The 24,307-nt window shown below is 44.1% G+C and overlaps 1 protein-coding gene across 1 annotated transcript in view; it reads left to right on the forward strand.

Annotated features, from left to right (window-relative positions):
• Positions 1-19,535, forward strand: part of metrn (meteorin, glial cell differentiation regulator) — a 21,365-nt gene extending 1,830 nt beyond the window's left edge. The window contains exons 2-4 of the mRNA XM_042341265.1: positions 2,107-2,597; positions 14,253-14,312; positions 18,264-19,535. Coding sequence (XP_042197199.1) covers positions 2,107-2,597; positions 14,253-14,312; positions 18,264-18,580 — 868 coding nt within the window. The 3' untranslated portion in view covers positions 18,581-19,535. The remainder of the gene's footprint in view (positions 1-2,106; positions 2,598-14,252; positions 14,313-18,263) is intronic.
• The last annotated feature ends 4,772 nt before the right edge of the window (positions 19,536-24,307 follow it).

Genomic DNA, 24,307 nt, shown 5'->3' on the forward strand with positions numbered 1-24,307 from the left:
TCCCCCCTCCCCAAGACGAGAGTCTCACTTTAATGCAAAGTCCAAAATATGAAGCCTGTCAGGCTTTCAGTTCAGACATTCAAGGCAAATATACACAGCCGTAACATGCTGAGCTCAACGTCGAAATTAAATGGGGGAGACGAGAGGGTTTGGGGGGGGGGGGAACCAAAACATCGGTAACTTCTGATTGAAAGTTATTCTTCCCCAGAGATTAATCTGATACAATACACGTCTGGAGTATTTTGCAGTCGTGTTTCAAAGCCGGGAACAAGTGCATAATACTGCAGCTATCTCATTGACTGAGACGCTGGGAGTGATGGGGGTTACAGAGCATTGAGAAACGCTCTTCGATTCGCAACAGTTTATTTTGTGGGGTGGGTGGGTGGGGGGGGGGTGTCAGCCGGGTGTCTGAAACGCGCGAAAACCCATCACCGTTGCTTAAGAGTCTCCAAACCCAGCTGAGAATTCCCCGCCTCCCACCTACACATGGGAATCCCAGAGATAGATTGTTGGAATGGACTGCGCTCTCTCTCTCTCTCTCTCTCCCTGGAGGGACTCATCCTGTTTACCTAATTCCGGAGAGTATTAGGCGCAGGTTGGCAAGAGCCAAGGTTCGGGCTGGGGGGGGGGGGTGGGTGGGGAGCCCAGAGTGTGCGTTGGGGTAACTGCTGGAGTCTTAACAAGTTAAAACCGCAGAGCTCGCCATTGACATTGCTGCCCAGGAGGCTTTCCCGCTGCTTGTCCAGCGAGGTCCACCCTACCCGTTAGGGCTTTGGTTTGCAGGGTTACAAGTTACAATACAATGTTTTTTTTGACGGAACAGATTTCACTCTTCGATCCCCTTTTGTTTTTAAAAAAAACCCTCTCGCTTCACAGTCTGTGAGCGCCACTTATTTGTGTGTGTGTGTGGTGGGGGGGGGGGGGGGGGAACGAGCAAAATCTGTGCTTCGAGTGAGACCAGTGTGTCAGTTTCACTCAATACCCATTTTATTTAGTACAAGTGTGAAATACAATCCGTTTTGCTGCCCGGATCGTTACTCAAATGTACTACATTTAAATGCGTTTTAAACGCTGCTTGCATTTTGTTTGTGGGATGAATGTAGCAGGTTTTTTTGAGGTGGTGGGCTGGGGGGGGGGGGGTTTGCATTTGATTAAACCCGGATCTCTTTGTTATCTTTGCCGCGCACTTTTTTTTTAGTGGTATTGTTGTAAAAGTTATTGGCTTGTCCATCAACCCCAACTGACAGCAGCAGCAATCCACAGAACAGCAACAGAGCCCAAGTCTATCTCCTTTATAGGAGGGAGAGAGAGAGAGAGAGAGAGAGACAGGGAGAATATTCATATAACAGGGAGGGTATACAAAGCTTTTTCTGTACCGAGTTTATTAGCAGTGGGGAGAGAGGTTAAACGCGGTGAAGAGAAAAGGTGGTGGGGTTGGATCTCTGGTAAAACTTTGATAAGATTCTTACAGTTCTCAGTAATGAGTCTGCCTTGAGGTCTTGCTGTTACTCTAACGGATCGGTTGAGTTTCATGTTATGTATCGTCGTGGATTTCAAGGCTAAGATAGATGCAAGCGGGCAATGCACGATGTTTAAATGAAACAAGACCCAATCAATGTGGAATGGAAACGGTAGCGGCGGCAACTTTTAGTTGCAGTTTAAGAAGAATTGTGTTCAATCGAATTTCACTAACTACCACATTGATCCAATTGCCAAGTAACTAACAATAAGGAGATTTCAGCTTTGGACTTTATCAAAGCTTTAAGCTTCAAAGGATCAAAGGATGTCCCTTATCTCCCTTAACTGCGTTTCGCCCATAAAAACAGTCACTACACTTTACGGTATATTCTGTGAAGTGCTTCAAGACATCTCAACGACATAATAAGACGCTACATCAAATGCAAGGATTATTATTATTACTAGCGAGTGAGAGACTATTCACATAATAGAAGAGGATAATGAAGCCTTTTCTGTATCAGGTTTAGGGAAAAGCGTTCTGGGACGCTACCCGGAGTGAGGGGGGCTATATAAATGCAAGTTGTTGTTGGTGTGGGCGTGGAAGGACTGACCGACTAACTGACTGTTGTGTTGTGTTTCTCGTTGCAGTGGTTTGTCTCAAGAGCCGGGCAGTGTGGAGCAGATTTCCTTACACTGCGCTGAGGGTGATGTGGAATGGCTGTATCCAGTGGGTGCTCTGCGTCTCTTACTCTCTCCCCGTCTCCCCTCGGGGTCGGTGGGCTCGGTGGCTCGGGGGAACTCGGGTGGCCGTATCACGGCCTGCATCAAACCAGCCGAGACGTTCAGGGGAGCCCAAATCTACCTGGAGAGGGAAGGCGAGCTGCAACTGCTGGTGGGAGATCAACAGGAGAGGGAGAAGGAGGAAGAGGAGGAGAGGGAGAAGGAGCAAAAGAAGAGGAAGAGGAGAGGGCAGCCACGCCCGGCCAAGGTGCATTGCTTCAGCCGCCAGGCTGGGGAGAAGGTGGCACTCTTTATCCAATCCACCATCCACAGGGACATCAGTCGCCGCATCGCTGCCTTTAAGTATGAACTGCGAGGTGACTGGGGTTCCGGAACACTGCTCCCTCATCAGATAGAAAGTAAGCAGCACTCGCTCACTCACTCACTCGCTCGCTCAGTCGCTCGCTCGCTCAGTCACTCACTCACTCGCTCAGTCGCTCGCTCGCTCAGTCACTCACTCACTCACTTGCTCAGTCGCTCGCTCGCTCAGTCGCTCACTCGCTCAGTCACTCACTCGCTCGCTCAGTCGCTCACTCGCTCAGTCACTCAGTCATTCACTCGCTCGTTCAGTCACTCACTCACTCGCTCAGTCACTCACTCACTCACCCAGTCACTCACTCACTCACTCATTCACTCACTCATTCACTCACCCAGTCACTCACTCATTCACTCACCCAGTCACTCACTCACTCGCTCAGTCACTCACTCGATCAGTCACTCACTCGCTCAGTCACTCACTCGCTCAGTCACTCACTCGCTCAGTCACTCACTCGCTCAGTCACTCACTCACTCAGTCACTCGCTCATTCACTCACTCAGTTACCCATCCACCCACCCACCCTCTCACTCTCTTACCATGCATTTTCCCCTTGATTCTCTCTTAAACCCGTTTGCTTGTCATTTTCAGGGCAGCGCAAGGTGGGGGGGTGTGGGGGGCGGTGCGGGGAGTGGGGGCTGTTGGGCAGAGAAAATGAGGAGAAATGCCAACCAACTAACCAACTTGAATACTGCCCCCAATATTGTCTTAGAGCACCTAATCTTAAATTGACTTGGGTGTTTCAATGCTTCATTGCCTATTATTATAATAATAATAATTAATAATAATAATGCTTATGTTCGTTGTAGCTCCCTAATTCATTGAAATGGCTCAAAGCACATAGCCGGTAATTGCTGTCGAGTGTAGTGACTGTGGGCTATGACGGGTGAGTTACAGAGACGAGGAGGGGATCTCTTCAATAGATATCTTCAAAGGCCTTGTTAGATTGATGACACATCAGTGGACATCTTTCACTACACCCTCTCAATGATAGACTATCAGTGACAGACACCAGCAATTTTACCTCGGAGCAAAGGACAATGGGTGGAACAACATTGTGAACAGGGGGATGTGCCCACGGACAGAACCCTGAGGATCAGCCTCTTTTCTGCTAAATAATAATGATAATAGTCCTTGCATTTGATACAGCACTTTACCACGTCTTCGAGAAGTCTCAAAGCGCTTCACAGGATACACTGTGAGTGTAGTAAAACTCTGCAGATGTTAACGCAAGTTAAAAAGTACACAGAGAGAGAGAGATAGAGACTAGTTCAGAGAATGAGAAAACCGTGCTGTGATCGGAATGACCACGGCGAATATTCTGGAAGCCTCGGTTTCCGGCGAAAGGCTTGAACTTTTTGAACGCCAGCGCGGTCAGCAATCCTGCTTTGCGCTGGCGTTTACACTTCAGAAATGCACTGAAACCAGGTGCTTCTGACACCAACTTGGTAACATGGAGTTACAAGGCTTTAATGTCGCCCCCCAACTCGGCTTCCCATGGCTCGCAGATAGAAATTCTCTCCCTTCTCTGAACACAACTGCAGGGAGGGGGTGGGGGGGAAAAAGCTGCAAGTGCATTATGAGGGTCAAGAATGCCCTTGTCTTTTGTAACCCCAATAGCACCCTTGTGGGTGAATAAACAAAAGCCCAGTGTGTCAGGACCCAGTACAAAACTCTGCCTTTTATTCAGATGCATGAAAGATTAAGGATTAGCGGAGTCGTCATGGTGATGGCCAAGCATTCCACGAACCGGGAACGTCTTATCATTTAGTTTTTTTTTTAATTATTACGTGCCAAACTGGGATTTCATCGATTTGGTTTGAAGTACCGGGAGAGGTGGGGTGGGGGCGGTGGGGGTGGAAATGAGAGCTACACGGTAAGCCAGAGAGAAAAGTTTTCCCCCACACCCCCTCCCCTCCTCTTTAAAAGTTAGTTTACACAGTGGAAATGGCTCTCTCGCTCCTATCCAGAATGAAAACCAGAGTTGCCTCAAAAGAAAGTGAAAGAACAGAATCTCGTCAGCTCCATGTTCTGAGCACCAGATTGTGCCCATCTGTTTGCAGTTAAAAAAAATCTCCCCCCCCCCCCACACTGTGTCAAATGGAGAAATTCAACTCATTTAACCGCGCTTGAATTAGTTGGAGAGAGAGAAGGGGGGAGTGGGAGAGAAAAGCAATAGAATGATTTATATATAGCATCAAATAGTGTATTAGAGTGGACTTTTTTTTAAACTTACTCTCTCTCCCTCCTTATAAAAAATTAGTATTGTAAATCAGAAGTTACACATACCGTAATAATCTTTTGATACACACATTGTCTTGGCGTAATAACACAATTGCAAGATGTTTGGCACTCCAAAAAATTTGCTCACACAATACACTATGACTGAACTTGACAGCATATCCTGTGAAGCGCTTTGAGACGTCCTCCTGATATGAAAGGTTTTATATCAAATGCAAGGATTAATATTATTATATTTAATTCAAAAATAGACAACCACTGCCTTTGATATCAAGTTTGCCTGTTTTGCTTGATATTTGAACAAAATGATTTTGGAGTAGAAATACCGTATATTAATGGATCGCCACTGACCATTTTTTACAACCAATGCTTTCAGCAACAAATCTGATGTTTCTAATGATCAGAAGACCTTGCACTTTGAGTTTTATTAGTCCTACGTTTAAGACAAATGCAGCTTCAAGTCTCTGCCGTAAAGTGTTACCCTAAACGTCCTCAGTATATTGCATCTGGTGGTGTTATACTGTCCTGACATAGCAATGAGGGCGATTACAATGTGACTCCCTTCACTGTGGGGGTTGGCATGTGGTTCGCTTACACTGTTTGCCTGACTTTGATTAGTTTTCCACACACTGAATGGGGATCATGAACAGTAAGCTCTTTTCAATTGGGAGCAAGACACTGGCAGTACAGCAGGCTACCCAAATCTTTAAAAAATTACGAAGCCAGGCTTTGGCCCACGAGCAAACCCAGTGTGGTTGGTGCGGAGCGAGAACAATGTGCGGAGACCACCTCTTAGAAACTGTCTCGCTCCCACCAGTAGTGGGACTCGGCACCGGTTTGTGTGAGGACATTGGCATCGGAGTGTGGAAAGCTTGGCAGGGCACTGGTGCCAGGGTTACAGCACAATACCCCGCCATAAGCGATCAGTGAATACTGCGGAGAAGTGAAACAGAAACAAGACCCTCTGCGTAACAAGGAGACTTGCTTCTGGTACCCAAAGCCCAGAAGAGTTTGGTTTCTTTCCAGTCCCATCAGAAGCAAACGTTGGAAGTCTGCCCCGTGCTAATAATGTAATGTCACAGCATCGCTTTGAGGCTTGGGTTATAATAGCACAAAGTTGCAATGGGACACACAATACATCGCAGTGTTGAATTGAGACTCGCATTACAATATCACAGCACCGCTTTGGCTCCATGCTAACAGACCTCATGGCACTGCCCTGGTATAAGTCTGTCTGTGCGTCTATTTCTATTCCTGGTTCAGAATTGGTCTACTTATATTCAGAGTTATTTCAGTTCTGCAGTAAGAGCCTGTCACTCGAGTCAGGTCAAACCATTACAAATACGTAACCCAACCACTGTCACACGAGGGGATGAAAAATGTTGGGTTTCTAAACATTTCGATGTGTTCAGTGATTACAAAAACGCGCATTTTTGTTCTCCCCAAGATCTCAAAAGACTTTGTTGAGGCGTCACAAAGCGCTTCACAGAATATACCAGAACGTGAATTGACTGTGTATTGTACATACAGGTGTTGAATAGTCACAGTGGCTTTGCATTTGAATTAGGTTTCAGATTTGTCTATATGGTCGATTTATATCTTCCTGTTGAGTCCTAGTCAGGTGCAGGATTGAGATTGAGAATGAGCTCAGCTTGGATTGAATTCATCCCTGCAACAACTGTGTATCTGGAATAATCACCATTTGAGGCTGACATTTGTTTGGTATTCCTTAAAAATCTTGCAAAAATGGCAGAATATCTTATAAGTTCATAAAAATCTTTACTCTTGCAATGTGTTCCACACACCTCCCTTTACACCCAGGGTGGCCTTGATTTAGTTGAGCAGCTTAAAATGGATATGAAACTGCACCTTAATGTGTGCTTTGATTTGCACAGGGTTCATAGGCTGGTTTCGCTCCAATGCTATGTCTAGTAATAAGGGAAATTAAAGGTAGGTGCTTTGGCTGGAAACACACGATGATCAATAAAATAAATTGCCCTGATGAGGACCTCAGGCCAGGCTGGTCCTGAACGTTACAAGGTGCGAGTTGATTGTTACCAGATGCTTGTCTTTGGTTAAGATATTGAATAGATTATCAAAGCGAATGGTAAACCTTTAATGCACGGCTCACCAAAGGCAACACTGAGAAGCAGTATTTAGAAGGGTAAACCCTCTTACAATAAGGCCATGGATGGTTTGGCACATGTACATGATGTTATGATAGAAACTATTCAACTTGTTTCAAGTAAGTAACAAAGGCTTTTCATACTGCTATATAATGGGTAAACAGCCAACAGGGAAACAATATAATTATTATAATAATAATCCTTGCCTTTGACATAGCCCCTCATCGTGTCTTCGAGACGTCTCAAAGCTCTTCACAGAATATATTGTAAAGTGTATATTTGTGGGGAAAACGCGGCAGCCAATTGCGCACAGCAGCGTCCCCACAAACAGTCGTGGATTGAAATGACCAAATTGTTATTGTTTTTTTTCCTTAACATTAACAATGTGTTAATGATGGGTCAACACTTGGAAAATGTAAATCAATTCAGCTTTAGAGTAACATATATCAAAGCAAGAACTATGAGGTTACTTTGTGGGAGTTTTTAATGTATCCGTGGATATTTAACTAAATAGCAAAGGTAAATAATAATAATAATCCCTACTTTTGATATGTGCCTTTTGAGTTGTGCCCAAGCACTTCACAGGAGTTGCTGTGAAGTGTTATGACTATGTGTTCGTAGATGAACGTGGATATAAGATACAACAGAAAGTAGACAAGTTGTCCTTCCATCCCTCAGACCTCATCCTATTCTCCTTTCTCTCTCTGATGGCTGTGAAGGAATTCATTCTAAAGTCAAAAACCACCTTGAAGAATGAAGAGGTGTGCACGTGTGTGCGTGCGTGTGCGTGTGTGCATGCATGTTCTGGGGGGAAAAAAACGAAACTTAGTTAGAATGGGGAGTCCATTTCTAACCTTTAAGCTGCTGATAGTAATACGTTCTAACAATAACCACATACAAGGATTAGATTATTATTGTTGTTATAAATGGCTTTGACAGATACTATTTACAAAGAAGCCCCTTTTCAGATTGCGTTGAATCAACATCAAAGCTCTTTTCGTGATCCCAAACAACACTGATATTCCATACCAGTGAAAATGATACGTTACAGTACGTAAAAATATCAGATCAAATGTTTCCCAATATCAATCTGTCAATAATGGGGGGGGGCAGGGTCATGCCCTCGGGGGTCAAATCCCTTGCAGGACCGGACAAATTGATTTGGAAATACTTCTGGTTTAGATCATTAATATCCATTCAGTTGACTCCTAGTTTATTTCACTCCGGAGGAAACAATCCTCTCAATTCACCAGTCATTAAACTAACATAACTAAGTCCACTTGTGAAACACGCCAAAGATTGAACGCATTACTTCCAATGCAGTATCGTCTGTGTATTTGACATATGGGGTACATATATATATATATGTATATACAGCCCACATTCCTCTGTATGTAAAAGTATAAAACATCTCTCTTGTTTGGCTGTTCAATAGGGCCTCTTCTTTGCCCCAGGTTTAGCATAAAATGTCTCCATTTCACTCGGGTAGTTGGGGGGGGAGGTTAACCTTCAGCGTACGGTTCATTTGCCTTTAACAAAGCTGAGCATGTGTCCTCTTGTCCTGTTTAAAAAAACTTAACAGCTGAGCAGCATTAATGCTATTTACGCTGCAAATTCGTGTTAAAAGCAGAAAAAAGGAGGGACGACGATTTATAAGGCGATTTGTGAGGTTTTCGGTAACTTTGTCAAACTGACGTGCGCGGCAGTCGTGATGAAGGTGCGAGTTTAAAAATAATGGGGGAAAGTGGCCACAAAGAAGAGCTTTGTTTGTCATGTTTCAGTGAACGGCCCTGCGGGTTTCTAAATGTATTTTTTTTTGGGGTGGGGGGGGGGAGAGAAAGTTACCCCCCACCCACCCCTCTCAGCACAAAGTTTTACTTTGCAACTATTGTTATCATTGGAGAGATCCATTTTGCTGGTCCATATGGTGCCAGCTGGGATTTTGTTTAAGAGAAAAAAAATCCAGCCTGACCAAGGTTTAATCTCGATCTAAATCCAGTCGTAAAGTCCACGGCATTCACTTCAATGCATTGACATTCAAAGGTGTCAGGAAGGAGCAGAGAATTTGAATGTGTTAATTCATTTCAGCAAGATATTTTATTTTCCGGCTGGATTTCACGCAGCTCAGTGTAGGTTCTCCTGACTCTTGAGTCAGTGTCAGTCCGCACGGAGTGATTGAGTATTGTGCATAAACAAAAACCCTGCATTGTGTCCTTAACGTTAGTTAAACGTGTTGTATTTGGTTGCAAAGTGGCGAAAGAATACTACTGGCCTTTGAATGCCTTTACATACCGTGCGTTTGCGAGATCGAGATGCACACTTTGATAGAAGTGGATTCGGAGCCGGGAACAAAAGAGCCTCGACTTAAACCACCTGCGTATTGCGTTACTTGTTGGAGTTAAGTTTCAGTACAGCTGGAAACTATCCTCGAGATGTGACCCATGTCACAGACAGACTTATAACGACTGTGTGGAACACGACCGCTATTAACAGCGTATGGGAGTGTGTGGTTCTGGCTTGTAGATAAACTGACGACAGAATTACTGAGATTCTGCACCATTACCGCTCAACTTATACAAGTCTGCCGTGAAGTCACTCACAGACATTCCCAAGGGACGATTCCGATTCACGTCCCAACAGCGACCGGTTTCGCTTCCTGGAATGTTATTCTGAGACTTTATGGAGCTGTTTTAAGGGAGAGCAAAAGAAAGCTATTTAGCCACAGATGTTTTTTTTCAGCTGGTTCAATCTCCCCACCACCTCCCCCCCCCCCAATCCCTCCAAAATAGTGAAAGAAACCTGATCCACTGGTTACATTTCCACCAAGTGTCGCCACAACAAAAGGCGTTCTGCTATCTGTTCAATTCACTTAGATCGGGGTGAGATACCGAAATCCGTGCACAGAAAGCTACATAAAGTTACAGAGTGATATGTAAATAATCAAATTTAGTCACTCAATCCACGACTGTTTGTGGGACGCTGCTGTGTGCAATTGGCTGCTGCATTTCGCCCACAAAATATACAGTCAATTCACTTTACAGTCTATTCTGAGACGTCTCGAAGACGTGATAAGGCGCTGTATCAAGTGCAAGGATTATTATTATAATTACTATTATGGTGGTACGGAGCACAGAGACAGGCAATTCAGCCCAACTGTCTATGCTGGTGTTTATACTCCTCACAAGCCTCCTATTCCCCTCTGTACCCTTCTCCCTTATTTACGCATCAAGTTCTCTCTTAAATACATGAATCCCTTTTTGCTTCAGCCTCAGCTTCAAGTAGTGAGTTGAGTGCATAAAATAAGAGATCAATTTCTCTTAAGCGGCTGTGCAGTTCAGAAGATATCTTGCCTCGCAATAGCCTGGTCATCATCGGGGGTGGCTGAGGAGCAGCGTGTCTGGTTGATACATTTCCTGGGTTTAATTTTACGACTGGAAATGGGGACGCTCCCTAAAAAGGAAGTTTAGGAATTTCCACCCTCGCCCAATGCGCGATGGTTTCCTAAACTCGACCCCGTATCGATTTACATTTCCAATCATTAGTGGCTAAGACTCCACTCCCTCTGTTTTCCTCCTCATTACTCGCTCCATCTGGCCACAGGCCAGCTGTGCGGACACACTGAGGGCTTGGCATACTTACTGTATTCCCCCGGAGAGCGTTAGATGAGAGACATTTCACCTGGGTCAAGACCTAGTTTCTCAGCATTCCAGAGAGTGCAAAATTTGGCAGATTCTTAAATGCACTCTTAATTTTGAAAACAAAAATGAATCTGCATCCTCTGATATTCTAAGAAAAATTGTGAACTTCTAGACCCAGGTGGAATTTCTATCCATTTGCCCCTCCTGTAGGATGATACTATTATAAAACAGAGGTTTGGGTCTGAGAAATTGGACTCTTTTCCCTCTCATTCCACCACCTTATAAATTAACGCAGAAACAGCCTCCCAATAAGGTTGGCTTAATCTTAAATTCTGAACTGTATAAAGTTCACCCTTGTCTGTTACTTGAATGCTCCTTAATCTGCAAAAGAGGGGGTCATCGATTAATTTCCTTTTATACCCCAGGTCTTACTTCTGCATCATATAAGGCAAACAGATAAGGGATTCTCTCCTCCACTTGACTACTTATTCTGCTCAACTTTGTAAAGACACAACACCTGAAAGAACACACACAGACACACCCAGCGATGTTTTAAGTGACCCCCTGGAGCAAGCTCCAGTCAAACCAGGTCTGCCCAGTCTCACACAGACCATCCATCAAACAAACAGCGAGACCTGGAGAGTGAGGCGAGGTTGTAAAGTGCGTCTGGAGGTTGCTGCAGCCACAAACTGTTTATACTTCGACAGTGGTCTCCGAGGGCAGTTAGAGGCCACCGATGACTTTTGTCTACATTTTTGGCTTAATCTCAAACACATTGAAACCACCGGCAACAGAGACTGGACAATTTCCTTCAGACTGGAGGTCTCTCCCTTGCTGACTTCTTTGAGGGGAGAATATGGATTCAATTACCACAAGTAATATTTGCCCTTGACATCACGCCTTGTCATCTCAACGCACTTCAGTCAATGAGTTACTTTAAAGTGTGGTGACTGTTTTGCAGGCAAAACAAATGGCGCAGCTAATCCGAGACCAACGTTGAGGTGCTATGTCAAATGCAGTGACCAAATTATTATTTTTTTTGGAGGGATTATTATCGGGTGTGTGGAGTAAGGAAACTTGCCCAAGGTTTTGTCCTGCCGGGAATCAAACCCAGGTCTCTCTCGCTTGCGAGGCGAGTGCTCTAACCACTGAGCTACAGGACTCCTGTACAAGATCTTTCTACTATATCAGGGCAGAGCAACATGAAAGAGTGGAGAGAAATGCACATGGTTAACACTCGTGGAAATCCACTTTTGTTCTCCGGGGAGGGGGCGGTTTACAATGGCCCTGCTTGTTTCACAATAGTATCTATTGTTTTTTTCTGGGGCAGTTGATATTTGCCCTGAGGTGATGCACTGAGCAAACACTTTAACTGACAAACCTGGTCACCTCACCCTGTAGAGGAATGCAGCGAGGATTGTGGATTGTGCCCCTTGGATCCTGCCCTGCTCTGTGCGTCCAGTGAATGCAACAATTAAAAGAACCTGTTAAGAGAGCGCTAAAGTAAATCCACACCAGCAATTGAAGTCCGTTAGGGGAGCTTCACAGTGTGAAGTGTGGCGGTAAGCACTGCTGGAGGATGAAAGTTAGCAGGTCCAAGAACTTGGGGGAAACGTCGGCATGGCTCTAGATTTGTTCAGTTTTTTTTAACTCTTCAAATTGAATTGGCATTTTTTTCAAATACTGCCTTAATGTCTGAAGTACGTTTCTTGAGATGTGTCTGCCTGCAAATACCCGTTCATTCATGGCACTTGCCACCAATAAACCTTCTGAGACATCTCGAAGACGTGATAAGATGCTATAGCAAATGCAAGGATTATTATTATTTTTATTATTACAATCTGTGAAGGTCAGTTGAATGTTTGGGATGTTTTGATGGTAAAGACATTGTGTCAAATGGAAGGATTCGATTATTTTGTACATTGAGAAATCCAAATGTTCCTGAGGCTGCAACTCGATGCATCTGGCGAGCGGAATTGTATTTCTTTGATAAGAAATCTTGCTAAGAAATACCACAAAATTGCTAACGATTCTGACATGGGAGTGAAACTACATGCAACCTATTCACTTATGGGTTCTTTTATTTTTTGCTCTTCATTTAGACAGGACAACTTATGCTAATAAACTGCTGAATAACATCTACTCAGTGCATTAGTGCATGAGACGTGTCTAATGTGAGGCCCCAAATATGCACTGTAGCAAGCGTACGTGCTTGTTCCATGGCACACAGTATGGTCAGCGAAATGGAATCTTGTACCTGATGTAAATAATTAATCAAAATTGCTCCATAAATAAAACTACGCCAGATTTTCCTAAGGACATTAACTCTTTAAAAGAGGGACGATTCGCTGAGCAGCTGCGAAAATACAATACAATTTACATTTATATTCAGAGCCTTTCCCGTCAGGAGGACGTTTCCAAGAGCTTGCTTATCATTGCTGGTCTGGGTAACCGAGCTGGTGGGCGGCGAGGAGGGGAGAGGTGACCGAAAGCGTGGTCCAATAGGTAGGTTTGGAGTGGGCTTCAATGAGGGGAGGGTGTCAGCAAGTTGGAGGACCTTCAGGATGGGGTTCCAGAGAGCGGGGGCAGAATGGTCAAAAGCCCAGCTGCCAATGGCGGAGGTATAAAAGGCAGGAGACATGAAGCAGGCCAGCAACACCCGAGAACCTTCTCAGTTAATGCCATCAGTCATAAACAAGACACTCATGAGTTAGTTGTACGATTTGATGATTAGGGAATATTTCACTGTTCCCTGAAGTATCCTCAAGAAAATTGTCTCCAGTGGGAAGCTCTCTAAACCAGTGGACGTGTATCAATGCAGTTCATTGTAACAGAACCTTCAGCAAAGTGTTTGGGGCTATTTTGGGGGCAAAGAATCTTCTGGGACCACCTCCTGAAATTGAAAAGCTTCTGGCGGTGATGTTCCAACAGAGAATAAGAGATTCTTTATTCAGTTAAAATACCACTTCGACCCAATAAGTTCATGTTGAAATGATGGTGAAACAAAGAGAGGTTTGAATGGGTTGCTTTGCACCGTAAAACACCGCTCCCATATTTCGTTGTAACTTATTATTTGGAGAAGCAAATTACATGTTCATAAAAGTGCTTTACTGAACCCCGTAACTTGACCAATTGACATCTTGTTGACAGGGTTTCCTCACAGACCAATTGAAGTTATTCAGCACAGAAATAGACCTACTTAAACGCCTGTTATTTAGAGAGTTCAGTTTCGGAAAAGGTGTCCTCAGTCCTATTCGGAAAACTGAAAAGTTTTTATGACGACGCTGAAACGGGAAGTTTTGTTTAAGATGTTCCTGTGAGAGAAAATGTCCACTGTTGACAATTGCTTAGCAGTGTGTAGTAACTACAACAACATCAACAATATCAACAACAATTTGCATTTGTATTGCACCCTTCACACAGGGTAGCGTCCCAGAGTGCTTAAAGAGCACTGTGTTGTGTATCAGACAGGGATTGTGTCGGCCAAGGAATTGGATGATACAGAATGTACACTTCTAAGTTACTTCTAAACGTTTTGAAATTCCCATTTCTGCTCCTAATTTGGATGGATTGCCACTCAATTCAGTCGATCAGTGTTTGAGTTGAATAACATCTACAGATTGTCCGAGCCAATAGATGCGTTGAGTCAATAAGATAGGAGAAGTAAATATACTGTACTTTTTTTGTCTTGTAGGTGCCTGCAGACCATGCAATGACACAGAAATCCTCATGGCAGTCTGCACTAGTGACTTCGGTAAGTCTTTGTTTTGTTATCACAATGATCAAAATAACAAAGTTGCAGTTGTAATAATCCTTGCATTTGATACAGCGCCTTATCACATTGTTGGGACGTCTCAAAGCGCTCCACAGAATATACTGTAAAATGTAGTGATTGTATATTTTGTGGGCAACCAATTGCGCACAGCAGTGTCCCACAAGTAATCGTGGATGGATTGAGTGACCACATTATTATTATTTATTTTGTTGAATGGATTATTAACCCCCATAAACCGATCCGCCAATCGACTTAACAGCCGGGTTCCTACTTACTGCAAGGCAAACAGAGGCGCACGTGTGGAACAAGGAAACTTTCGCCCTGCCCGGGAATTGAACCTGGGTCTGGGTCCTCTCACTTGTGGGGCGAGTGCTGTAACCACTGAGCTACAGGACTCCAGTTATTACTCCAGTTAATCTGTCCATTCCTATCACTACACCGAGGTCAATTGTGACCCTGGTACCTCTTGCACTCTAAAATCCTTTCCTTGCCACATCCTGGTGCTGACGGCCAAATTTATTAAGCAGACAATGCCTGGCAGTAGCCCCTTTGTTCTCGTTGGCACGGTCTCCACTAACTTTCATTTTCAAATATATCTAAGGAAAGAACTGGCACCATCGCTATCTAATGCCACATCACTGTCGACCACTTTTCGACGTCTTTCAGCCGAGTCAAACAGCTATTATACTGGAGCTGATACCGTAGTAGATACAAACAGTCAGACTCCCGCGGTGAGATTATTTTAGCTTTTCAATACAACATGGTTTAGTACTGCGATACCCCACAGAGACACAGTCACTCCACTTTACGCTGAATCTTATGAAGCTCTTTGAGGCGTCCTCCCAACTTGAAAGGCGCTATACCAGATGCCAGGATTAGTATTATTATTAAGTATTTTTGTGGGACAAGAGGATTCTTTTCTATCATTTTATGCCCTCAAAACAACTTGTAATCAAATCAAAAGAATAAAACAGACCCGTAGGTGTTTTAAAACATGAAAAGCATTACATCAGCATTGTTACCACAGGGAGAAGGGAATAGAGGAGTATATGGAGGAGTGGATGGGTGGGAGGGGAGGCTGATGTATAGATGGACAAGTTGGTCTGAATGAATGGCTTGCTCTGGAGCTGTAGGTTCCCTGGTTATTGCGGGAAAAAAACTAGCTGGCTATGAAGGGGTTAATGATTCTTACACTCGCTCTGAACTGCAGCGGACCATTTAGCGCCCTAAACATCCACTCTAAGTATAATTAGTGGGCTCAGCTCCTGCCACTCTGCTTTAAACACTCATGGTCTACTGAGAGTAAATGGCCAGTGAGCAATTTATCCATGGCTGGCTGGATAATCCCATGATTTGTAGGTCCTAAAATGTTCTTGAAGTTAAAGGTCAGAAGGCATCCCAACCCCCAGCCATAACCACAATCCCCCCCTAACCTTCCCTTCCTCCTTACTCTGAACTGTTCCAGTTCTGCAGTAGTCTTTAAACATGCGACTGACCGACCGACAGTCCTCTCGGGTTGTGTTCCTGCTCTGAGCTTCAAAGCGAAAGCCAAACTCATGTTAAATCTGTTCGACACAGAAATGCAGTTGCAAAAGCTCGTTACAAATGTGAGCAAAGGCTTTGCGGAGTCGTGCCTGAAGAAGCTGACATGCCTTTGTGAAGAACACTGACCAGGAGTCTGTGTGTTTGTGGGGGGGGGTGGGGGGAGAGGGAAGGCTTAAAGCTGGAGCTTCCCCACACAACAGCAGCAACAATTTGCATTTATGGACTGCCCTTCACGTAGGATAGCGCTGGTACAAACAATCAACAACAACAACTTGCGTTTCTATAGCACCCTTCAAGCGGGCAGAGTCTCGGAGCACTTAACAGTGGCGGAGCCTGACACCGAGCTGGGGGGAGGGGGAGAGGGAGGAGATGACTGTAAGCACGGTCGAAGAGGAAGGTCTTGAGTCAAGATCTAAAAGAGGGGAAGAGATTAATTTAAGGCAGGACAATCAGGTCTTGAGCTAGTGATTCGGAGGAGTCCTGATTTAAGGTCTCTTGCTCACAGACTGTCTGTGACCAAGAGACCTTAAATCAGGCTTAACTCTGCCGTAGCGAGGACCGAATGCGCAAAGCTATCGTTGACATTTAGCGGGCTGGAGATAGTGAAATGTTAGCAGGTTTGCCTGACCTCGTGCCAGCTTCAGACTGTCTGAGCACGTTGTATTGCCTTGGCGACCAATTTCAAACTGATCAAATATCAAATCATTCGCTGCCTACCTCAAAGGCATCGTAAATCAAACCCTCTCATTCCCTTTTAAGCTCGGAGAGTCGTTAAGAGGCTGCCGAATATCAAAAGTTTTGTAGGAAGCAGATGGCGGGCGAATTCAGCAAACGACCAGCTATTACACGCCATCGTTTCTGTAGCCGATAATGACGCACCCCGTTGACAGAAGCAGTTCTTTTTGGACGTATTTCCAAAAACTGAGGTGAAAGATGTTTTGTTCAGATCCAGTTTGGGTATATTGAAAATACTGGGCAAAGTTCTACTGCCAAATGGACATACGCTGTCTGTTTCCGCCTTAACAGCCACAATAACTGTCAGGCTCCACACACCAATCGTACTACAATAAAGCGCGCAATGGGGGTTCCACCACAGGATCAAGGAATCCACCGTTTTTCTCAAATGAACAGTGAAATCCAGTTGACCTGCTCCCTGAATGATTGTACCTCAATGCTGGGGTCTGTACGAATAATAATAATAATCCTTGCATTTTATACAGTGCCTTATCACGTCTTCAAGATGACTCAAAACGCTTCACAGGATACTCTGTCAAGTGAATTGACGGCATATTTTGTGGGCAAATTGCGCACAGTGCCAAGAGTATTGTGTTAGCTTGTTCTGTGAGCAGCGATTTCTTGAGTTTGCAGTCTTGTAGCAGGCAAACAGGGAGCACAATTCAAGCTTATCTTGAATAAATATCCTGTTGAAATATATTAGCACTCCAGAGGATTACCATTAATCTGGGGCCATGTGGAGGCCTCTTAACCTGTCTGATAAAAGGGCTGTGTGGAGGTCTAAACTCAGACTATAGCTATAGCTGCTTTCTCTCTTTCTCTCCCTCCCTTTCTCTCTCTCTCTCTCCCTTCCCTCATCATACAAGAACCCTGCAGACAGACTTTATCAGTGTTTTCTGGCATTTCCTGCCATTTTTCTCTGCTGTTATGCAGTGGGATATTCTCTAGACAATTGCAGCTTTCACAAAGTAAAGGTTTAATTAAAGTAATCACTCGGGCGGTTACAAAATCAATGGACCTTCTCCTTTCCAACGTTCTGTGGCAGAGCAGGGTTGAAGCATTGCTCGAGAGAGAGAGAGAGAGAGAGTAAGAGAGTCAGATGCATTCTTTTACTTCTATTCGCTAAAGCTGCAATGATTGTTTCCGAAACATTCAGCAACCAGCCGTCAGCGGGGCTGCGAGTTTGACGATTTGGCGAATTCACTCTTTACTCTGAAGTCTGTCATTCCTCAGAAAAAAATTGCATAAGAATTTACTGGGCGAAAGAAGACGAGGTCTGTCCAGTTTGTCTTCCACCATCGCTTGCGCATGTCGTGTCCCAAACAACGTACTGTATCCCCAAATATTATTAGTTGCTAACGGAAATCTATCTCATTTGTTCCTGAAAGAATCGACATTTTTCTGCTTCCACCGTCTCCCCAAATTAGAGCTGTATTTTGAGAATTTGCGAGATTCTGGACCCTCCAATTTGCCACATGAACAAGAGCGAATCTGGGCCAGGGTTTGGGTCTGCGGAAACCCCTTCGCAGACGGTGACTCATTAATGGCACGAAACGGCAAATATTTCCGAGCGTGTCACGTTTGAAGGCCATCATCCCCGCGTTCATCAAATTCCTAATGAGTTTCACGCTGTTCTTCTTTCTCCTCCAGTGGTCCGAGGTCACATCAGGACGGTGAGCCACAATAAGGAACGGCAGGAGTCCGTGGTGGGCGTGAGCACCACCAAGATATACAGACAGAAGTACACCCTCTTTCACCCCGTAGGGAAGTACGGGAAGTCGTTCGGGGACATCAGGACATTCTTGAAGTGCGGGGTCAAGCAAGGGGCCGGGAGCTTCATTTTTACCGGCCACGTGCACTTTGGAGAAGCCTGGCTTGGTTGTGCTCCCCGCTACAAAGACTTTAAAAGGATTTACGAAGCTGCCAAAGACGCACACGAGAATCCGTGCGAGATCGAATCGGATTGAAGCTGCTTTCTTTGGGTGGGGAGGTTGGTGGGAGGTTTTGGGGGGGGAGTGGGGGGAATAAAAGAGTTCACCGCTGCATTTTATTTTAATAGGCAGGAAAGGACCGTTGAACTGTTAAAACATATGCCGCTACCCCGCCGAGGTACATTGTCAATGGCTTCTGCGGCGGAGCCGGTGAAGAAGAGAAAGGGGGACTTTCATGGATTGATTCAATGTCCTGTTAAAAGAACAAGCCCGATTGTTGCTGATAAGCTTTGCTGTGTGTGCAGGGGGCGGAGAGGGAAAACCACAGCATTGATTTACCGTCCAACGTGAACGATCGCTGTTTTTCCGACTTTCAGGCAACTTCATACGTGAAGCAACCCGGAGAAAAGGATTGGGCAGAACATGGGGTGAGGGGAGGAGGTTGGGAATGATTTATTGTTCGATGTGAATAATTACTAGCGTGCACTCAACTTCACTTTGTGAAGGACTCTTGGTATATTTTCCGTATGCAAAATATTTTATGTGTGTAAAAAAGAAAATGGTGGGATAGTGTCTTGTGAGATATAATTTACGTGGAAGTTGAATTGCGCATCCACAGAGCGAAAAAAAAATTAGTTTGAAAAGAAAAGAAAGTGATCATGGGATGAACTCAGCGGCCTCTTAGGACATTCCATGGGTAACTTAAGGGGTACAGGCTGCGTCAGATACTTAGGTGAAATGTTACTGCACGTCTTTCTGTGACAACTCTTCAGTTCGTACCACTGAGGCGTGTTTCGAGACCAGTTCAGTTCCCTCGTTTTTGTAAGAAACCGTTTACTTTGTATATTTTTGTGCTATTTATAATTTTATTTGGTTGCAGCTTTCTCGAAGAAGGAGCCCGTACCCGTACAGTCTATCTAAGGTTTTTTTTTAAAAAAAGTCAGTGCTGGCAATTGATAAAATGCGTTTGCTCAAATACAGGTGGAGAGGGGACAGGTGGGGGTGGGGGGCGTGGGGGTGGATTCAGCCAGAAATGTTAACCCTTTCATCGCATCCCATACTTGGATGTCCTGGCTCGCACCTCTGGTTTCCGCCCCTTTCTCCTCCCTAATTCTGTCATCTCTTGTGTCCTCTGCTCCCCTAAACCCATTCTCGCTCCCCCTACCCCTCTCAGCTCTCTGAAAATCTCTCCCTCCGCCTCACTCTCCTTTCCTGACCCGATTTCAAAACCCTTCTTAAAACAGAAAACTACCTCTTTGACTTTGGTCACCTTTCACCTCCCCCCCCCCCCGTCTCTCACCCTGTTCTTTCTCCCTCTCTGTCTCTGTGAAGCGCGCTGTGGCTTCAGCCCTGCAATAAAAGGATCGAGATCAAGCGAGCAAGTTCTTCTTGTTGTAGTGGGACTCTCCAACCCTAAACCTTCAGATTTGATCCTTTTTTGGGAGAACAATTTGATAGATTTCCTGATTTTGTTTTGCATTAATTCAGCTTCGTGAAAAAAGAAAGCAAAAAAAAAAAATCCAGCCCTTAAACCAGCTGCAGGAATCATTTCAAGAAGACGAAACATTGGGAAGTCCCAATACTACTTAGCCCGGGCTAGGAAAACCTGAATATGTGAGGGAGGAGTGTGGTGGTTGGGGGAGAATTAGAGCTTCCTTATTGAAGCTGAGAGGAGTTTTTCAGGAGACGGTTTTCAAGGATTTCAGAAGATGGGGTTTATAATGCGGCTGTGATTGGAAATACCAAAGTATCAAACGTCACTTTGTTTGGAAGGGAAAAAAAACTCTTAAGACAAGAACAAACCGAGAGGTAAACCCAATGTCCACTGAAAAACCATGATGCGAAATAATAAAATGGGCCAATCTCTTTTCTGGGCTTTATTTTTCTTGTACTTCTCTGCAGGTAGAAAGATGCTGCCAAGAGCTGCCATGTGTATTGTATTTGTTATCATGTCATTGGCTTTAGCTCCGTCTGTGCGTTCACACCGCGATTCTGACTGTACATAGTGTAAATATTTGTGCTAAAAAAAATCCTAAACTGAATAGATGGAAAATATTTGAGATCTTCTGAATCTCCGTGTATAAATGTTGGCTGTAGTTTTCTTTTCTTGAGGAAATGTATTTGTGTTGTTTTTTTTAAAATAATGTTCTTTTTGCATTTCAGAAGTTTATTAAAATCCCCAAAACAGACAACGGTTTTGAAATAAGTTGTCTGCTGAATGTGTAGAGACAAAAGAGTGGCTTTGGGATACAGGGAGATATTTGGTTTGCGGGGGGGGGGGGAGGACAGGTAAATGGGACTGAAAAGATTGCTCTTAAAAGAGGTAAAATCTGCTTTCGCAGCCCATCAAACTTATGAAAAGACCTATTTAATGAGTAAATGGTCATATCAGCTACTGCACCCAAACATTATTTATGATTATTTACTATTTTTATTATAATTATATTATTTCCCTCGGGCTGATATCAATGCTGCGTCAAAATGTGCAGATATGACTTGAACTGACCCAGGATTTATCCATTAGTGGATAAATACACTATTGCTGTAACAGAAACAATCAATCCTCAGAGTGTCGAGTGTTTGGGGTCGTAAATGCTTTCATAAGTACAAAGGCCTTACAGAGAACAACAGCAGAAGAAAAGGAAAATGACTTATCGTAGAAAGGCTCCATACATTTACTTGGCAACCTGCACTGGACAAGAATACGAAGCCCTGAAGAATGCTCCAATGCATATTGACCTTACATTTGTCATTTACGCATCCTTTGAAGTAGTATACTGTGGAGTCCTGTGGCTCAGTGGTTAAAGCACTCGCCTCGCAAGCGAGAGGTCTTGGGTTTGATTCCCGGGCAGGGCAAAGCTTTTGGCAAGTTTCCTTACTCCACACACACGCATCTGTTTACCTAGCAGTAAGTAGGAACTCAGCTGTTAGTCGGTTGGTGGATCGCTTTTCCGGGGACAGTAATAATCCCTTCAAAACAAAAATGATTTTAAAAATATGTATATTTGGTCACTCAATCCACGCCTATTTGTGGGATGCTGCTGTGCGCAATTTGCTGCCGTGTTTCGCTCACAAAATATACAGTCAATTCACTTGACAGTATATTCCGTGAAGGGCTTTGAGACGTTTCGAAGATATGATAAGGGGCTGATTCAAATGCAAGGATTATTGATACTTTACTCCATTCCTTCTACCTGTAATGCAAACACGAATTGCACTTTTGTGCTTGGGTTTGGAATTTGAATGTGTGCTTTGCAGCCACACACACACGAAAAATTAAGAACGACTCCGCAATGCAAAACTTAATACTCTGGCTTGCATTACACGCTAATTAATTTTAATCTCTGCCAAGAAGGATTATCAATTAATGCCTCTCCTGGGGCCTGTGGGAATGATGCATTAAATGGCGTTTGCAATATCAGCATGAAATCTTATTATATCCACATGTGCACAGTAAATCTGTAACATGCTGAAAGCATTAAATATTATATATAGAAACAAAAGAGGAACAGCAATTACAAATATGTTACGCAAGAATGGTCTTGCTTTAGTCGGGGGATTAGGCAAGTGTGGTAAAGAGATTTTTTTTTGGAGAGTTTGCTATTTTGGTTTGGCAGAGATTGATGGGAAAGGTGGATCTGCAAAAGAGATATAGCATAATAACGGAATGGTGTTGAGTTACTAGACAGTAATTCTATCGGTGGAATGAGAGCAAAGTATGAGTGATTTACGTACATCACCAAACCCCGGTATTAAATTACCACCTTAATCTCACTGCCAGATGTGTGTTACTAATTATAATAGATATTAACCTGAACTCCACTGATCACTCAGTTAGTAAAATTACTGGCTTCTAGGAAACTGAGCCATGCAGGTTTGGCCATCACTCTGATGTGTTAGTTATAGCTGAGCTTTGCTTCAATTGGCCTCAGTAGCCCCTGAGCTAGTGAAGGTCAGGCTCAGACAGACAGGACTCTTGGCTCTGGGTCAGAAGGTTGTGTGGTCAAGCCACGAATTGGGAGTTTGAACTCCTCGTCGAGGCTAACATTCTGGTGCAGTGGTGGGGATTGCTGCATTGTCAGAGGTGCTGTCCTTCAGCTGAGACATTAAGGCTCAGATCCCAGCTGCTTGTTAAGATGCACAATAAAGATCCTGTGGCACTATTCGAAGAGAGAACGGAGTTTCTCCCGGATGTCTTGGTTGACAAACCTCCAGTTAAGCTAAACTGATCATTTACTTTAATGCCTGTTCGTTGGACAACATTCCTACAATTGCAAATTGGCTGCGGTGTTTGTCTCGAGACACATAGTCACTGCACTTTACAATAATTACTGAGAAATGTTCTGGAGACGCTTTGATCTGATGAGACATCATATCCAATGCCAGAATTATTATTAGTATCTCACACTCTTAAAAATAGCCAATGACTCCACAATGCTGCTTTGAAATCTGGGCATATTTAAGGCAGTTTTGGCATTCAGTGAGAATTCTTCCTGAACATGCCCTTCATCTGTCACGCATTCATCGCACAGCGGGTGTAAAGAAAAACAAAGTTTGGAACCTGACATATGCAATAAGACATTTGCTCCCAGCGTGACTGTCCACTACAAATTAAACATATTGCTCATTTGATGTAGAGATGAGCAAAAGGTTTGAATTGGACATGCACCTGCTCTCTATCCATCTCGGCGCAAACACGGGAATAGTCTTATTTTAGCCCCCATTATTTCACGGCATTTTTAATACATTATTCACTTCTGTCGGCGAGTTGCATTCATGTATGTGACATTCAAACTGGTGGGAAACTAAGCATGTCGAATCCATACTCACTGTTAAGCAGGGAAGTCTATGTGATTCCCCCTCCTTGAAAGTATCCCGATTACAAAGTGAATAGAGCAACCTCTTCATATTCATATCCCATTGTCACAGGAATGAAACGCATCCCCCAGAAATCACAGCAAGTTGCTCACACTGTATTAATGCTCAGCAATGCTCATGCCAAAGCATGTCACCATCAAGCATGTTACCTTCAAGCGCTTTGGGGCGCTATATAAACACAAGTAGTTGTTGTTGTTGTTGTTACCAACACTAAAATGAGATCCCCTTTAGTGATACTGAGACGGTGAATTCATGGTGATCCATACAATACCTTCTTCGCTTGCAAAATACACAGTCACTGCGCTTTACGGTAAATCCTGAGAAGCACTTTAAGTCCTCCGGAAGTGAAAGAGACTGTGCCAAATGCAAGTATTATTACTTATCATTCATTAATAATAATACTTATTAATAATGCTAATACTGTATACTTTTTTATGTTTCGCTCTATTCGCTGTCGAAATTCACGCATGGTCTTTTTGGTGGGGGGGTGGGGAGGGGTGGGGGAGTTAAACTGGCTGCATAAAAAATGCTTCTACTCCGAAGGGTTCTGACATAAAGGGTCGTGGACCCGAAACGTTGACTCACTTTCCATTCTCCAAAGACACTGCCTGACCTGCTGAGCGTTCCCAGCGACTTCTGTTCTTGTTTCAGATTTCCAGCATCTGCAGTATTTTCCGGTTTGCTTCTACTCCATTTGGCACCTTGCCCCTTTTCTCCTCCCCCCTCTCCTCCTCCCCTCCGCCGCCAGCCCCCTCCCCAGCCCCCACCCCACACCCTTTCCCCCACTCGAGGAACTCGAGGAAGATCATTGAAACGCAGAAGAACAAATCTGTAGATTATTATTGCAGAGATCGCCGTATGGATTTGATGGAAAGTCGCACTGGG

Source organism: Callorhinchus milii, unplaced genomic scaffold (assembly GCF_018977255.1).
Source record: "Callorhinchus milii isolate IMCB2004 unplaced genomic scaffold, IMCB_Cmil_1.0 Scaffold16, whole genome shotgun sequence".
Lineage (NCBI taxonomy): Eukaryota > Metazoa > Chordata > Chondrichthyes > Chimaeriformes > Callorhinchidae > Callorhinchus > Callorhinchus milii.